The 14801-nt window shown below is 45.8% G+C and overlaps 1 protein-coding gene across 20 annotated transcripts in view; it reads left to right on the forward strand.

Moving 5' to 3' along the window:
- Positions 1 to 14801, forward strand: part of ERI3 (ERI1 exoribonuclease family member 3) — a 146535-nt gene that overhangs the window by 16768 nt on the left and 114966 nt on the right. For 9 of the 20 annotated variants that reach the window (XM_070078596.1, XM_070078594.1, XM_070078597.1 and 6 more), the window contains one exon: positions 1667 to 1944. The exons of 8 other annotated variants lie outside the window; for them this stretch is intronic. In XM_070078596.1, coding sequence (XP_069934697.1) covers positions 1690 to 1944 — 255 coding nt within the window. In that variant the 5' untranslated portion in view covers positions 1667 to 1689. The remainder of the gene's footprint in view (positions 1 to 1666; positions 1945 to 14801) is intronic. 3 more of the 20 variants (XM_070078595.1, XM_070078598.1, XM_017346363.2) reach the window with 1 other exon arrangement.

Raw genomic sequence — 14801 nt, forward strand, 5'->3', positions numbered from 1 at the left:
TTGGAGGAGTTAGGGAACAATTTGAGGCCCTGAAGGACTTTGCATACAAACCAGAATGAGTAATCTGAGCAGATTTCAGCAAGCCTTCTAGAATGGTTGATACAAAGAATTATTTGGCCTTTAGATGGATATTGGTCCTTTTGCTTTTCCAAGAGATTCTATAGTAAAACTCAAGCCAGCCTTTGTCAACCTGGCCTGAGGAATTTTGGCTGCATTTTTGGAGAGGCTATAAAGCAGTGGTGAAAACAAGTGCCCAGCTTGTGCAGGATCTATGAAGAATTTAATATACTTTTCAGTCTTAGCTTCACTGAATCCCCACGAACTTTCCCTAGAAGGGTGAGGACCCACATTAATACATAACCTAGTCGGTAAGCAGACGAGTAAACGTGGTTCATTCAGTGAGTGAGGAGAGCTGGGAAGAGAAGTGACACTGGATGCTCGTTGCCCACTCCGTGCAGGTGGTAATGTCTCATTGCTTTTGAGTGTGTTCTGGACTTCTCCAGGTACTCTTGCCTCTCCCCTGGGTGGGAGCAGCCAGGTGCTCACTGGTAGCCATTCAGAGACAAGCCTTTGGCTCCGCTGAAATGAAACTTCTGAAGGTATAAACTATGGCCATTTTTCTGTTGAGCAGTGAGATTTCTTGTTTGAGGATTAAAGTTGCGGGAAATTTGAGTGTTGAGTATAAAAGGGGAAAAGATACAAAATTCCTGCTTTGTTCTTATTTTTTTTTCTCTTTTAGGGAGTTTGAATTATTTGTGAGTAAAACTCAGGCTTTGATTTTTATATTTAGTTAGCCTTCTGAGGAGCAGACATTCTGCAAACTTAAAGGGAAAACCTAAAGGAAAAGTGATTCATTTTTTTTTTTTTTTTGCACATGTTCACTCAGAAAACTTTACTAGACTTTTAGCAATGCTCCCATTACTGCCACATCTGGGTTTTCTCTTGTTCTTTCCCTATTTAAAAAGTCCTGCAGTCATTCAGGGCCTCCAGTAGAGAGAGAGTCTGAAGCAGCAAATGGGAAGGCCTAAGGCTGTGGCCAGCTGTGCTCGCCAGGCTTGCTCAGTCCCCCAGGGTGCCACTTACACTGTGGGGGTTGGGTAGTCACTAGAGTATCCTGAGCAGACTTCACTGTGACCGGCATTGCTTGCCTGTGGGAGAAGGGAGAGAGTATATGAAGATGTCAAGGGCCAGGCAGCACAGACAGGGAGGAGTGGCTAGTAATGGAGCGAGGAGAGAGCCTCGGACACTTCTGCTGCACCTCGGAGTCTACTTAGCTCCCAGGACTGCTTGTGCAAGTGGGTCACCTCGTGTTACTCAGGGACCCGTAGCTTTACTGTTAAGTGTTGCCATCTGACAAGGGCCCACAGACCTTTTCTCTCTTCTCTCTTTTGAACTTCAGTGCTCTGTTTGCAGGTGAAGGCCAGTGTTGCATGTTGTTTTGAGAATGATCTGGGAGACTCAGAGCTGTAATAATGCTGCAGGTGCTGGTATCAGGGTCTTAAACGCAGTAACAAATACTGTGATTTAGAAGAGGGTGCCGAGATATGGGAGAGGCTCATGTTGCGTGGATATTCCTGAAGACTGATTGGAACAGGGCCACAAGTGGGTACAGTGGGAGGGGAGTAACCCAGGCTCTCTTTTTTTTCCTTAACTTTCCTCCCCTAAGTTTTAGATGCTTCTGGATGTTCAATGCTAGCACCTTTGCAGACTGGAGCAGCTCGATTTTCTTCGTATTTGCTTTCAAGAGCAAGGAAAGTGCTGGGCTCCCACTTATTTTCTCCCTGTGGTGTTCCGGAGTTCTGCTCCATATCCACCAGGAAGCTGGCGGCCCACGGCTTTGGCGCATCCATGGCGGCAATGGTGTCGTTCCCTCCCCAGAGGTATCACTACTTTTTAGTGCTGGATTTTGAGGCCACGTGCGACAAGCCACAGATTCATCCTCAGGTAACTGATGCATCATTGCTTCAGAAAAGGTGGGGTGGGTGAGGAGGGAGGGAGGATAGTGTTGTTTCCTGGGAAGCAGACGAGCTTTCTCACATCATCCTGGCTTTTCGTGACTCATCTGGAGTCCTTGCCTCAGAAGCAGGACCTGCTTTGGGCGCACTAGGGTGACTGGGACCTGAGAAGTCTGTGGGGGAGAACTGGGCACATTGTTTCTGCTCTCACTTTGGGGAATTGAAGTACTTGCTTCTCTTCCATCCCCTCTCTCTTTCTCTCCCCTCTTCCTGTCTCCTGCTACTGCTTTTTGTTCTTTTAAGGAGGACTGTGGTAGCCAGCCTCCAAGATGACCCCCAGTATTCACACCCTTGGCAGTTCTCTCCCCCACTGAATCAGTGATGGTCACAGGTAAATTGAAGTAGTCCATGGAAGAGAAACATGTGGCTAATTTACAAAGAGCATTGCAGTCTGCCTTGTTCTTTTGGATCACTTGCTTTGGGGGAAGCCCACAGGCTACAGGGACACTCAGGTAGTCCTGTGGGAGAGGCACGTGTGCATGGGAACTGAGGCTCTTTGCCAAAAGCCAGTGCTCCTTGTCAGTTATGTGAGTGAGCTTCCTTGGAAATGAATCTGCCAGCCCCAGTCAAACTGTCAGCTGACTGCAGCCCCAGTGGACATCTGACTTCAGCCTCAGGAAAGCCCTCGGACCAAATGGCCACCAGTCAGACCCCTCCCAAATTCGCAACTCACAGGAACTGTAAGAGAGAACAAATGATTACTGATGTTTTGTGAGGTTTGTTATGCAGCATTAGATAACCTAAACAAATATATTCTTGCTCTATTGGAAAGTACAGCTTCTTTGCTTAGTGTCCAGCTGTGCTCAAAGTCCTCTTACCATGTAAAGTAATGGTACTTGAAGCATCATTGGCAGCTGAGAGGCACCTGTACTATGATCTGAAGTGCTTGGTGTTTGCTTTGAGGGGAAAATTGGGAGCTGATGTGGCAGTGTCTGTAGTGGGCTGCCTTGGTTGTACTGGCTCGAGGATTCTAGCTCTTCCCTCCAGAGCAGGGTACACTTTGGGGTGCATAGACCTGTTGCTCTGAGAACAGCTTTCAGTAGGAGGCAGGAAGGAAAGGGTACTTGGGAGACAGGAAGGAATGGAGTCCATTCAAATTAAACCAGGCTCATTTCTCATGGTTGGTTTTTCTATGGAGGGGTCTTTAGAAAAAGTAGCTTATTTTACCTGCAGCCAACACCACAATCCCGTTTCTTTTCCTTTTCTCTTCTCCTCTCTCCTGTTCTCTGTGAGAGCAGCCATCTGCCTCTGGGGCATTGGAGTCAAGCTTTCTGAAGCCTTGGAAGACAGGACCTGGATAGGGAGAAGTCCTAAGGGAAGAAACTTTAAGTGAAAGGGAATACCACTTAGGAGTTGCCCAAACCATTCTTACTTCCCCTGCTTTTGCTCTGGCCTGTGCTGTAAAGTCATCTGTGCTTTCTCAAACTCCTAGAGTTTGTCTGGCTTGGTGGATGTGCCTAGCTGGTGGGTTGGGAATTTAGGTTATGTAGATTCTGCCAGGTTGGGAGTCAGGGGTCCATATCCTAAAGTGCCATATTATTTCCCTTACACATGAAGATTTCAGTGACTGAGTAAGCCCTAGTTGGACATAAGACTAAAATCCAACACATCTCTGTTGCATGTGATTCATCCCTGTTCTGAACCCTCAGAATCACCTGGTGTCTCCGTTATGGCATCTCTTCTCTCCTGCTTCCTAGTACTTGCTTGTGTATGTGTGTATTTCTTACCTTTGCGTTTGGATTATAAGGACAGAGAATTATGTAGCTCTGTTCTCTTGTTCTGCAGAGGATCTTGTCAGTGTTCCTGAAGGTGAAGCTTGACTCATATCTCAGTTTGATCTGTCATTGTTACTTTTTCTTTCAAGGACATTGTTCTTTTTATTTTTTTGTTTTATCTATCAATCACAGTGCTGAAGACATAATGCAATATAGATTTAAAACACTTGTATTACCAACCTGCTTCCCAGACTCAGGTACTGAAGGCTTCTAGACTCAGGCCAAGGTAGGGCTTTGGGTAGTTTACCAGGATCTAGGCCTGATTAAAGATTATCTCCAGGATCAATGAACCCTGATGATGTGATTCCAAGGGCACTTAAGGAATTGGCTGCCCTGGTTCATTATTAGCAAAGCATTAGCTGTTGCTTTAGAGAACTCAGGAAGAAGCATTTGCTGTCTTGCTTATCTTTAAAAGGGGGATACGAATGATCTTGGAAATTATAGACCCGTTAGTTTACTGTGATTCCAGAGAAGATACTTGACCTGATCGTCAGATAATCAATCAGCAAACAGCTAGAAGAGTGTGGGGTACTGAGTAATAACTTACATGGGTTTGTGAAGAAGAGCAAATCCTGTCAGATCAATCTACCTTCTTGCTGTGACATAATGATGGATTTGAGTGGATCTAGGGCAAGTGATAAATGTAATGCATCTTGACTTCATTAAGTCTGCACAGTGCTGTGAACAACAGGTGAGAAGCTGAGTTTGGGGCCAGATATCTATGTTGGACTATCCCTCGGTTCACCTCAGAAAAGGGGTGGGCAGCTTGAGACTTGTTGGCGGCAACTTTAAACCTCCCCCCCACCTTTTTTCTTTCTTTCTTTTTTTTTTTTAAATCTGGTCTTCTTTCAGGTTTGCGGGTAGTGGGATCCTGATAGGATTCAGAGAGAGCTTAGAAGATGGACTGGAGAACTTGTCAGTCCCAGATAGGACAGCATCCTTCCTGTGAGATCATCATCAGTCAGGTTCTCATTAGAGCCTCTGTGCTGGGGAGATCTTCTGGTCAACAAAGGAAGAGGAGTGCAAAAGCTTGGGAGGAGCGGACCAAAAATCATCACAGGGACAGGTATAGGACTTAGTAAGAAAGAAAAGAAATTGAATATAGTTTTAGTGATTGGTTTCTTGTGCAAGCTAAATAAATTCCTCATGTGGAGAGTAGTTCCAAGGAGTATGATAACTTGTTTTTCATTTTAATAAGGACGAAAAAGAGATGAATGTAAGTGGAGGCAGGAAAGATTGAGATTTGGGATGACAGTATGATTTGCAAGTTGGATTGGCTTTCCTTGGAACTCTCTCAGCTCGGCTGTTCACACGACAGTTTTTTTTTTTTTTAAGGTTTATTTGTTTATTTTGAAAGGCAGAGCAAGAGCAAGAGAGAGAGAGAGAGAGGGAGAGGGAGAGAGAGAAGGAGATATCTTCCATCTGCTGATTTGTGCCCCACATGGCTACAATGGCCAAAGACAGGAACCTGGAACTCTATTCAGGTCTCTCATGTGGGTCACAGGGGCCCAAGTAGTTGAGCTGTCTCTGCCTTCTCAGGTGCTTTAGCAGGGAGCTGGATCAGAAGTGGAGCAGTGATGACTTGAACCAGTGCACTTATATTGCAGGTGGCTGCTTAAACAGCTGCACCACAATACTGGCCCCAGCAGAATCTTTATGGGTAAGGTCTGCATCATGAGAACCATTCCAGCTCCTCTCCTGACGAGCCCCTGGTCTCTCAGTACCCAAGGTTTCTGCATAGTACATTAAAAAAAAAAAAAAAAAAAAAAATGGCTGGTGCTGTGGCTCAATAGGCTAATCCTCCGCCTGTGGCGCCAGCACACTGGGTTCTAGTCATGATTGGGGTGCCAGATTCTGTCCCGGTTGCTCCTCTTCCAGTCCAGCTCTCTGCTGTGGCCCAGGAGTGCAATGGAGGATGGCCCAAGTGTTTGGACCCTGCACCCGCATGGGAGACCAGGAGAAGCACCTGGCTCCTGGCTTTGGATCAGCGCGGTGCGCCAGCCGCAACGGCCATTGAGGGGTGAACCAACGGAAAAGGAAGAGCTTTCTCTCTGTCTCTCTCTCTCACTGTCCACTCTGCCTGTCAATAAATAAATAAATAAAAAGATTTATTTATGTGGAAGGCAGAGTCACAGAAAGAGAAAGGGAAAGATACTTCATCTGCCGGTTCACTCCCCAAATAGCTGCAATAGCCAGGGTTGTGCCAGGTTGAAGCCAGGAGTCAGGCGTTTCATCCTGGTCTCACACTTGGGTGCGGGGGACCAAAGACCTGGGCCATACTCCACTGCCTTCCTAGTCTACAGCAGGACCTGAACTGGCATCCATATGGAATGCTGGTGTCACAGCAACACAACAGTGTCAGCCCTGTGCATCATACAGTTATTTTTTTTTTAAAGGAATTATTTTATTTATTTGGAAGACAGAGTTACAGAGAGAGGTAGAGCCTGGGTTAGGGGTGGGGTGTCTTCCATTCTGATGGTTCAGTCCCCAAGTGACCACAGCAGCCAGAGCTGAGCTGATCCAAAGCCAGGAGCCTCCTCTGGGTTCTCCATGTGGGTGCAGGGGCCCAAGGAATTAGACCATCTTCTACTGCTTTCCCAGGCCATAATAGAGAGCTGGATTGGAAGAGGAGCAGCCAGGACTCAAACCGGCGCCCATATGGGATGCTGGTGCTGCAGGCTGGGGTTTTAACCTGCTGTGCCACAGCACCAGTGCCCATAGTACACTTCTGATTCTTAGGGTATGTCGCATCCCTCAGGTGTGTAGGAGACAGAAATGGGTTTTAGACCAGGGCTTATTTGGAGGTTTGATATGGGCTTCATTTCTCTCATTGTCCTCTGGTTTTCAGAACTCCCCAAGTCAGCTGAGTGGGACTATGTTAAAACTAACAGGTGTAAACTCTTTTGTATTTGTGTAACAATGTTGGTTATAAGCATGGTAAAACATCTAGTATTTTCCATTTGTCATCATTTTTGCTGTTTAATTTTGTGCTTTGTTCAGCTAGGTGAAACTGGAGTGATTACTTTGCAAGAAATAGGGTTTCATGTTTTGGTTATTACAGTCATTTTATTGTTTTACATGTTTTGATTTAGATTAACATGATAGGTATTGGTTAGCTTTGATGCTTTTTCATTTGAAAACATTCTTTTCACTTAAATGCAATTTAGTTAACTTAAAATATTTTAGAGGGCCTGAATTTCAGAAATGAGCTCCCTTTCTTGTTTTAGAAATTGTTTCCTGATATAGAAGTAGATTTTTATCTGGTTTAGGAGAATCTTGGCTCCTTTGTCCTCAGTAGCAGGAATTCACATTGCTCATTTTGGAGTGGATGTGTATGGAGTGATGGTTGTGACCCTGAGGCCTAGGGAGCAGCCTGAAAGCTTTGGTGGGATCTTTAATTGTGCATCTTTAACCTTGGGGCAAGTTTTCCCACCACCTCAGTGTTCAGAAGAGACCAAAGCAAATGTAAGTGAGGAAAATGAAGTATAGGCCACAGCGTGTGGGTGGGAGGAGGTAACCTCAGCTGTCCGGATGCCAGGGAGGGAGGGGCCAGCCCCTCTCTCCTCTGCGGGGAGCTGATGTCCTAGCTGTTGCTTGCAGCCCCTCCCTGAGTTCTCTCTGGTTATCCTTCAGGCTCCAGATAGTCCTCTCCTTGTGCTGCACAGCAGCCCTGACCACTGTTTCCCTTCTCATCTGTATTCAAGGGCCCATAACTTTGGAGAGAAATGACCTTTGGGGTTGAGGTTTTCTAGCGTTTGGTCTTTGTCCACAGGGGCTTTTTTTTCCCTCTCTCTTTTTACAAAAACCTTGAAGAGACTCCATCTGCATTTTGAGTTAAAACTATGAGTAAAGGAGTTTCTCTTTTATAGAATATTGTCCAGATGCCAGGTTATTTTTGGAGAATAAGGTGGGGGGAGGGTTGATGGTGGCATAAGAGAAGCAATAATACAGAAGAGGGCATTTGGAAGATTTCAGTGAGATCGAGAGCTGACATATTATCGTTATCTTTTGTGTGAGAAACATTTTGGAAAACTCTACAGAAAAATGGTTAAGATCACTGCAAATCAAACTATATTGATTTCTTTCCTTCTGCTCTCTTCAGGGAGAAAGGCAGGGATACACACCCCACCCCATTGCTCTTTGCTCCATATTTAGCTTCTCTTGGTTCTTGTTTGCTGTAGTCTCTTAAGTGGACAGAGAGACAGTTCCTTGGGGAAGGAACCCACCCTTCCCTCCCCTTAGATTGCTCTGGTTGCAGTTCCCCCCATGGGAGGGGTTGGGGAGAATCCAGTTGTGGGATTGTGGCCCCTCTGCCTATGGCCCTAGTAAGCTCACACTTTTTTTCTGTACAAACAGGGGAAGGCACTGATGCTATTCTTCTAAACTGGGAAATGAAATGCAAAACCGACGTTAATGTAACATTATGGTTGAGATTAAATGCACCAAAATCAGGAAATTCAAAGTTATGCTTCCCACAGCAACTATAACTCAGCCTCATCTGGCGTGTGTAGTATTTTCTGTTAGTGTGGATTGTGTTATATGTTAAGACATTAAAGTTAACACCATAAGCAGAGCACAAAATGCTTGAGGGGGCTGAGTTATGACGACTATGTGAGCTGTAAGTGTTCTTGCACAGGCTCCCGACTCCTGGAATAATTTTTCCCTTGCCTATCAGACCAATTATTGCCTTTCTTTTTAGTTATATCTCTGCTGTAACACATCTTTTTTTCCAGGGTCACTATAAATGAATTCCTTAATTGGTGGCCACTGATGGTGGTAGGAATAGAGTGGCCCACTAGGCCCTTTTGTCTTTTTTGTCCCTGCCTCCATAAATGTGGTGCTTACCCCTCCCCCTCCCAAGCCATCTTCCTCCACAGGCTGCTGTTTCCTGGTGGTCCCTCATCAAGCCTGGCCTCCCCCTGACTCTGCTTGTCTCAGGCACTCCCTGCATGGGAACAAGTGTCTGCTGTGTCCCGCTCTTGGCCGTGTTGTAACTTCACATGGAAGCCGAAGAGCCTCTCTTTATTTGGAGCAGACATAGCAATGTGGAACCAAAATATACATATCAGGCAATGGGTCCATGATGCATGATCGTACTGCCTTATGTATTTGGCACTGCAGAGCACGATCAAAGTGGGTTTATTTGCTCTATTCAGATTGCTTCTCTGCCTTCCTCAGGGTTTATACCTTTACGCTTCCATGGTGTGTAGTTAGGCTGTGGCGTTGAGGGGGTAGGGCCAGAAACTTTCCTTGGGGAGCACTGGGTCACTGGTAACGAAATCACCACATAATTTAGTGCAAATCAAGAGTCATCCCCCTTCACCTCTTATTATCCCTGTGGCCTCCTCAGGGCTGAGACAGCTGCTGGAGTACAATTTTGTTGTGCACTGGGCTAAGTTTGGTGATGGGGAAGAGTTGTATAGAATAGAGCCATTGATAAATGGTGAATGAAGTCAGGGACTGTAAAATAACAGTGTCACTGAACTGCCTTTGAAAATTTTTGTTGGACATGACAAAACCAGCTAAGTCAGCAAAGGAGTGGGGAGGACCTCATTGTAAGCACCTTAGTGTCAGATAAAAGGCCTCTTGTGCTCTTTGGATATTGACTTCAGGCTCAGGGTTAGTTAGATGCTGGTGATATGAAAATAAGCAAGAAATGACCCTTGCCCTCAAGGAGCTCATAGTTGAGGGTAGACTTAACTGACCACTGCTAAGCAGTCTGATGGCTGCCATCATGTTATGGGAGTGACTGGCCCTGCTCTCAGTGTAGGGAAGGGCAGGAAAAGGTTTCTGTTATAAGCAATTTAGGACATCTGGGAAGGCCAAGCCAGCCTCAGGCTTCTCAGAATAGTTAGAGCAGGAATACAAGAGGGGTTCATAGAATAAACTGGGGTGAATTGGCCAAGCTCAGAAAGAACTGATCTTGATTGCAGGCTTATTTGTGAGAATGTTGAAAATGAAAGAGAGGTTGTTGGTAGGATTATCTCTATTAGTTATATAGAATTTCTCACATTCAAGCTAGATGGTCTGACTGAGATATAAGTGAGAATATGGAGGCTAGAAGAGACTAAAGAGAATTTTAACTATAAAGTGTGGACAAAAAGGGTGAGGGTCAGAGTGGAAATGCATGAACTGAGGCAGGCTAATCTGATAGCTCAACTGTCACTGAAGGTAGCAGTTGAGACTGCTGAGTCTCCAGGGGGAGGTAGAGGCTGGAGGACATCAACACTGCTCTGCTTCCAGTTGGGATTTGGCTCTGCTAGAACCTACTTTCAGTAGACAAGGGAGGTTTAGACTCTAAAAACAGATAAACCTCTGGTTGAATAACACTGAGAGAAGTGTGGAAAGATCAATGATGAGGCAAAAGGATCCAGGTGACTAGAGAAAATTGGCCAGAGCAGAGGGAAGTGGAGGGCACTCTTAGCAGCAGCAGCAGCAGGAACACAACCACAGAAAGAAAGCAGAAGGTCTGGTGGGGGCGGGGTGAGAACTCTGGAGGAGTGGTTAGGACAAGTCCATAGGCCTCACTTCTCCCTGCCCGTACTCTGCCTTGTTTTTCCTCTCCCCTCTCTAGCTTACATTACTTTTGTAGGCTGATCCTGGATGTTTGACATGAGGAAACTGATATTAGGGAGATGCTTTAGTTCTCCATCTCTGTGTCTTGTTGGGAAAAAGGATCCTGCATCATTTTGATTAAGATGCCATTGTGATGATTATTTTTTATCCTCTTATCCTGAGTGTTCATACTTAAAGAGCCCCCACAGCTTTACATTTATGTGATGAGTTTTGTGCTCTAGCTGTGAAAATTGAGCCATAGACTAAAAGCCTGCAGCAAGAATGGTTCCATATGTCTCCCACCCCACTGCCAGGTTGGCAGTCTGCAGCAGAAGAGTGAGCATGCTGGCATGCACAGAGAGGGATTTGTACATAGTAAGTGCAAAACCATCTTAGGTGCTGGGAGGATCAGAAAGGAGAGACAAACATAAGGGAAGTTTTTATTCTGAAGAAGCGGTGCCTTGGAGTGGGGTGCTGTTTGGGTCCTATTCCCTGCATGTGGTTGACCATGGGGAGATCTTGAAGGCCTGTGGACAGTAAAACAGGCCTGTTACATGAATGGCTCTGCTTCTGTTCTGGTGCTAGGGTCATTGTCTAGTCCTGGGGAGATTCCTGCCAAGGGCTGACCTGGGGACTAAATGAGGGCATTTGGAGATGCCCATGTTGCAAAATTAAAGGAATGTACAGAACTCACCATGCAGTTGGAGCCAAGTTTGTGAGCCAGAAAAGGAAGTTTAAAGGTATTATGGAATGGAAGGGAAAAAGGGAGAAGCAGAAATAGATGTTGCAAGCTAGAATTCATGGAAGTGGAGAGGAAGATGTTCTAAGGTGTTAAAAATGAGTGTGGAGAAACTGAGTAGGATGTGTCACTTGAAAGGGATGGTGGTGGGATGGGATAAGTTTGTGATGGTGGGATGGGGAAACATTATGTGGTAGCCCTTGTTTATGCTTAGAAAGAATCAAATTTGAGGATCATATTCTTACATAATCCCTATAACTCCCTTGGACACTGGGAGTCAGTGTTGCTAAGAGATTTGGCAAGGAATCCCTAACTGTCTTAAGTGGGGTGCTTTGGGTTGAAGTTCAGTGCCAAGGAGAACTGTTACGGTTGAGCTCCTCAGTGGTAATGTAGATAGTTACTCCTCAAGATCTATCTGATGCCCTCCTTGGCCATTGGCCTAGGGGAGGTAGATAGTGATGATTAGGTGGGTAGGGTAACTGACTAGAAAACTTGGATTCTTGCTCTCCAAAAATGTGATGGAACTGGGAGCCATGATTTGAGATTGCTGTGTCTAAAATAAATGCAATGTTTACAGGTAAAATTTTAAAAACACCAGCAGCATTTGAAAGTACAGTTGATCAACTCAAAAGGGATTGGTAGGTTGTTGGGATGGGTGAGGTAGAGACTGATGAATGGGATGAGACTACCATTTTGATGAGGTTTCCTTCCATTGGAAAGATAATACGATGAGAGGACCAGTGTTAGGGGTAAGCCTGAAAGGAAGTTCATAGTGATGGTGGTGGGTAATATTGGCAAGGAATCCCCAGGATACGCGGGGGTTTCTGTGATCCTCTTGCACTTGGTGCCCAGTGTTAGACCTTTCTTAGGACTAGACGCAGTAAGACAGACTAGATAAACTTTTGGCTTTTGTCTATAGTAGGAAGTCTTCATAGATGAGGTATCCAACCCTCCTTTTTGGTTTCATGTGCACAGAAGGAAGGTGCTTTCTAGAGGGCTTGGAAGAGTAGTGCGCTGAGCATTCTGGAGGCAGCCAATGCCCATGCCTTGACAGGGCTCCCAACGGGAGCAGGCATTGCTATGACAAGACCACTGCTTGCCCGCTACCTGACAGAGATGTGCCAACATACTCTGTGAGATTTGGTATGTGACAGACCGATTTTTCTCCCCTAGCTCTTGGCATCAGGGAAGATGAATGTCTGGTGGCAAGAGCCAGGGGTGGCCAGCCTCCATGAAGGGCTTGCCCCAGGGCCATAGCAGTGGGCCCAGTACAGATTTATTTTGAGAGGAGAGCTGAGGGCCTTGGGCTGTGAGTCTCAGCGGTCCCTACCTCTGAGATAAGGAGTTAGTCACATAGATGTTCTAGACCACACCTTTGCTATTCAAAGTGTGATCTGAGAACCAGAAGTATCTGTGTCACCTGGGAGTCTATTATAAATGTAGAATATCAGGTCCTCCTTCAGAGCTAAACAAAATCCACAATTTGATAAGCTCTTCAGGCAATTTGAAGTCTGATTAACACTGTTCTAGTGTGAACTGGTGGTTCTCCAACTTTAGGGAACATCAGAATCACCCACAGGATTTGTTAAAACAAAGATTGCTGGCTCCTCCCACAGGGCTTCTGATTTAGAAAATCTGGGATGGAGGCCAGACATTGCACATTGCATTTCTAGTGAGTTCTGGGTGGTGGCGTGCCTTTGCTTTCTCATCTGTGCTGTAGGGGAGTAATTCCTGGCGGCTTGCAGAGATGTGGGCCCATAGGAGCCAAGATGTCAGAAAGGTATTCAGTGCATTGTAGGCAGATGTCACTCTGAGCATCACTTGCTCATTGGGCTCTTTAAATCTCTTGTTATGCCATCATGAGTGCTTCCCCATCCTGGTTTCTGGCTGTAGGTGTGAACAAAGGACATGGAATATGCAGAATTCCTCAAGGGGATACAGTCTTCTGAGATCTGCAGTTCCTGGGCCTGTGGATGGAGATTGCTGATCAAGGCCTCCAGAAGCCCAGCCAGCCAGCCAGCTTCTCTGGGCTCCTAGACAAGCTGACTGAGTGGGCCTGGTTCTGCCTTGTTCACCTGTTAGCCACTCCCTTCACCTCCACGTTGGATGCCAGAACTTCACAGAACACGTTGGTACATCTCTGTGGCTAGGAAGCAAGTGGTCTTTTCATAGCAGTGCCTGCTCCCGTGAGGAGTCCTGTCAAGGCCAGGGTATCAGCTGCTGCCAGAGTGTTCAGCACACTATTCAGTCCTCCTGAATGTACCTTCCAAAATTAGGATTGGATACCTCACCTATAAAGACCTCTCACTAATTTTGGGCAGTATTTGAATTGATTAGAAAAATGGTCTTTGTCTAACCAAGCTTCTGATTCATCATGTGGTCCTGAGCAAGTTACATGACTTTTCCCCACCTTGTAGGGGGAACAAGCTTTGGCTGAACAAGCTTTGGCTGCATGTACAGGATTCCCAGACTGTGGACTTTGGACCTCCAAAGTGAGGGTTGCTAAGGTAGAGGCTGTTGTGATGAGATCGATACAGCATAGTGAGACTGGTGCTGTGAAGTAGTTGGTTAAGCCTCTGCATGTGGCACTGGCTTCCCATATGGATTCCGGTTTGCGTCCAAGCTCCACTTCTGATCCAGATCTCTGCTAATGACCTGGGAAAGCAGTGGAAGTTGGCCCAAGTCCTTGGGCCCTTGTACCTACATGGGAGACCTGGAAGAAGCTCTTGGCTGCTGGCTTTGGATGGACCCAGCTTCTGCCATTGTGGCCATTTGGGGAATGAACCAGTGGATGGAAGACCCCTCTCTCAGTGTCTGCCTCTCTCTCTAACTTTTCCTCTCAAATAAATAAATCTTTTTTTTTTTTTTTTTTTAATAAATAGGTACAGCATAGTGGTTAAGAGCATGGACTCCAGAACTAGACTCTATGAGTCTTGTCTCCACTACCTTCTAGCAGTTGACCTTGGGCAAGTTACTTGTACTCTTTATGCCTCAGCCTTATAGGACTGATGGGAGAATAAAATGAATTAATATATGTCAGTGTGAACAGTGCCTGGCATATAATGGTGTTATGTGTGAGCTGTGATGGTAGAATCAGTGCTAGTACTATTCTGACTCCTGGCCTCATAGTAAGCTATTGAGGTACAGCAGGTGCCTGGGAGATGGTCCCTTTTTCTCCAGGGTGCACAGAGAGTCACCAGGCCCTCTGTCAGCGTAGTGGACTAACCAGGGCACTCCCCAGAGAGACTGTTTTTGTTTCATTGGAAGGTGGAGTCGGGCTTGGCACCACCTCTCTACTTCCATGCCTTCTCTTAGTGCTACTGCCTCCAGAAGTCCTCTCCTGCACACAACCTGAGATTTGTTCAGATTAATTTTGTTACAACTATTTGTATACATGTAGCTACTAAGAAATCATTTGGTTGTTTGCTTTCCTGAAGGGTCAGCTTCCCAGAGGCCACCAGTATCTGCTTACCCGCAATAGTGTATGTAAAAGCGTTGGGGCTGAGGTTGATGCTCATATGGAGGTGGACACAGGAGTGTATACCCCTGAGTGAGGAAATGGTTTCTGAGGCTTTTGGCCTCTTTTCATTTATTGGTTCTATTTTTGTTTATTTTTGGAAAATTCAGATTTCAGTAAAGGTAAATTATAATTCACTCTGCACCCCCACCCACCTTGAGTAAAGAATAGCAGTGTCTATTTTTGGCCTCTTTTCTACA

The sequence above is a fragment of the Oryctolagus cuniculus genome, chromosome 7 (assembly GCF_964237555.1).
Source record: "Oryctolagus cuniculus chromosome 7, mOryCun1.1, whole genome shotgun sequence".
NCBI classification, from domain to species: domain Eukaryota; kingdom Metazoa; phylum Chordata; class Mammalia; order Lagomorpha; family Leporidae; genus Oryctolagus; species Oryctolagus cuniculus.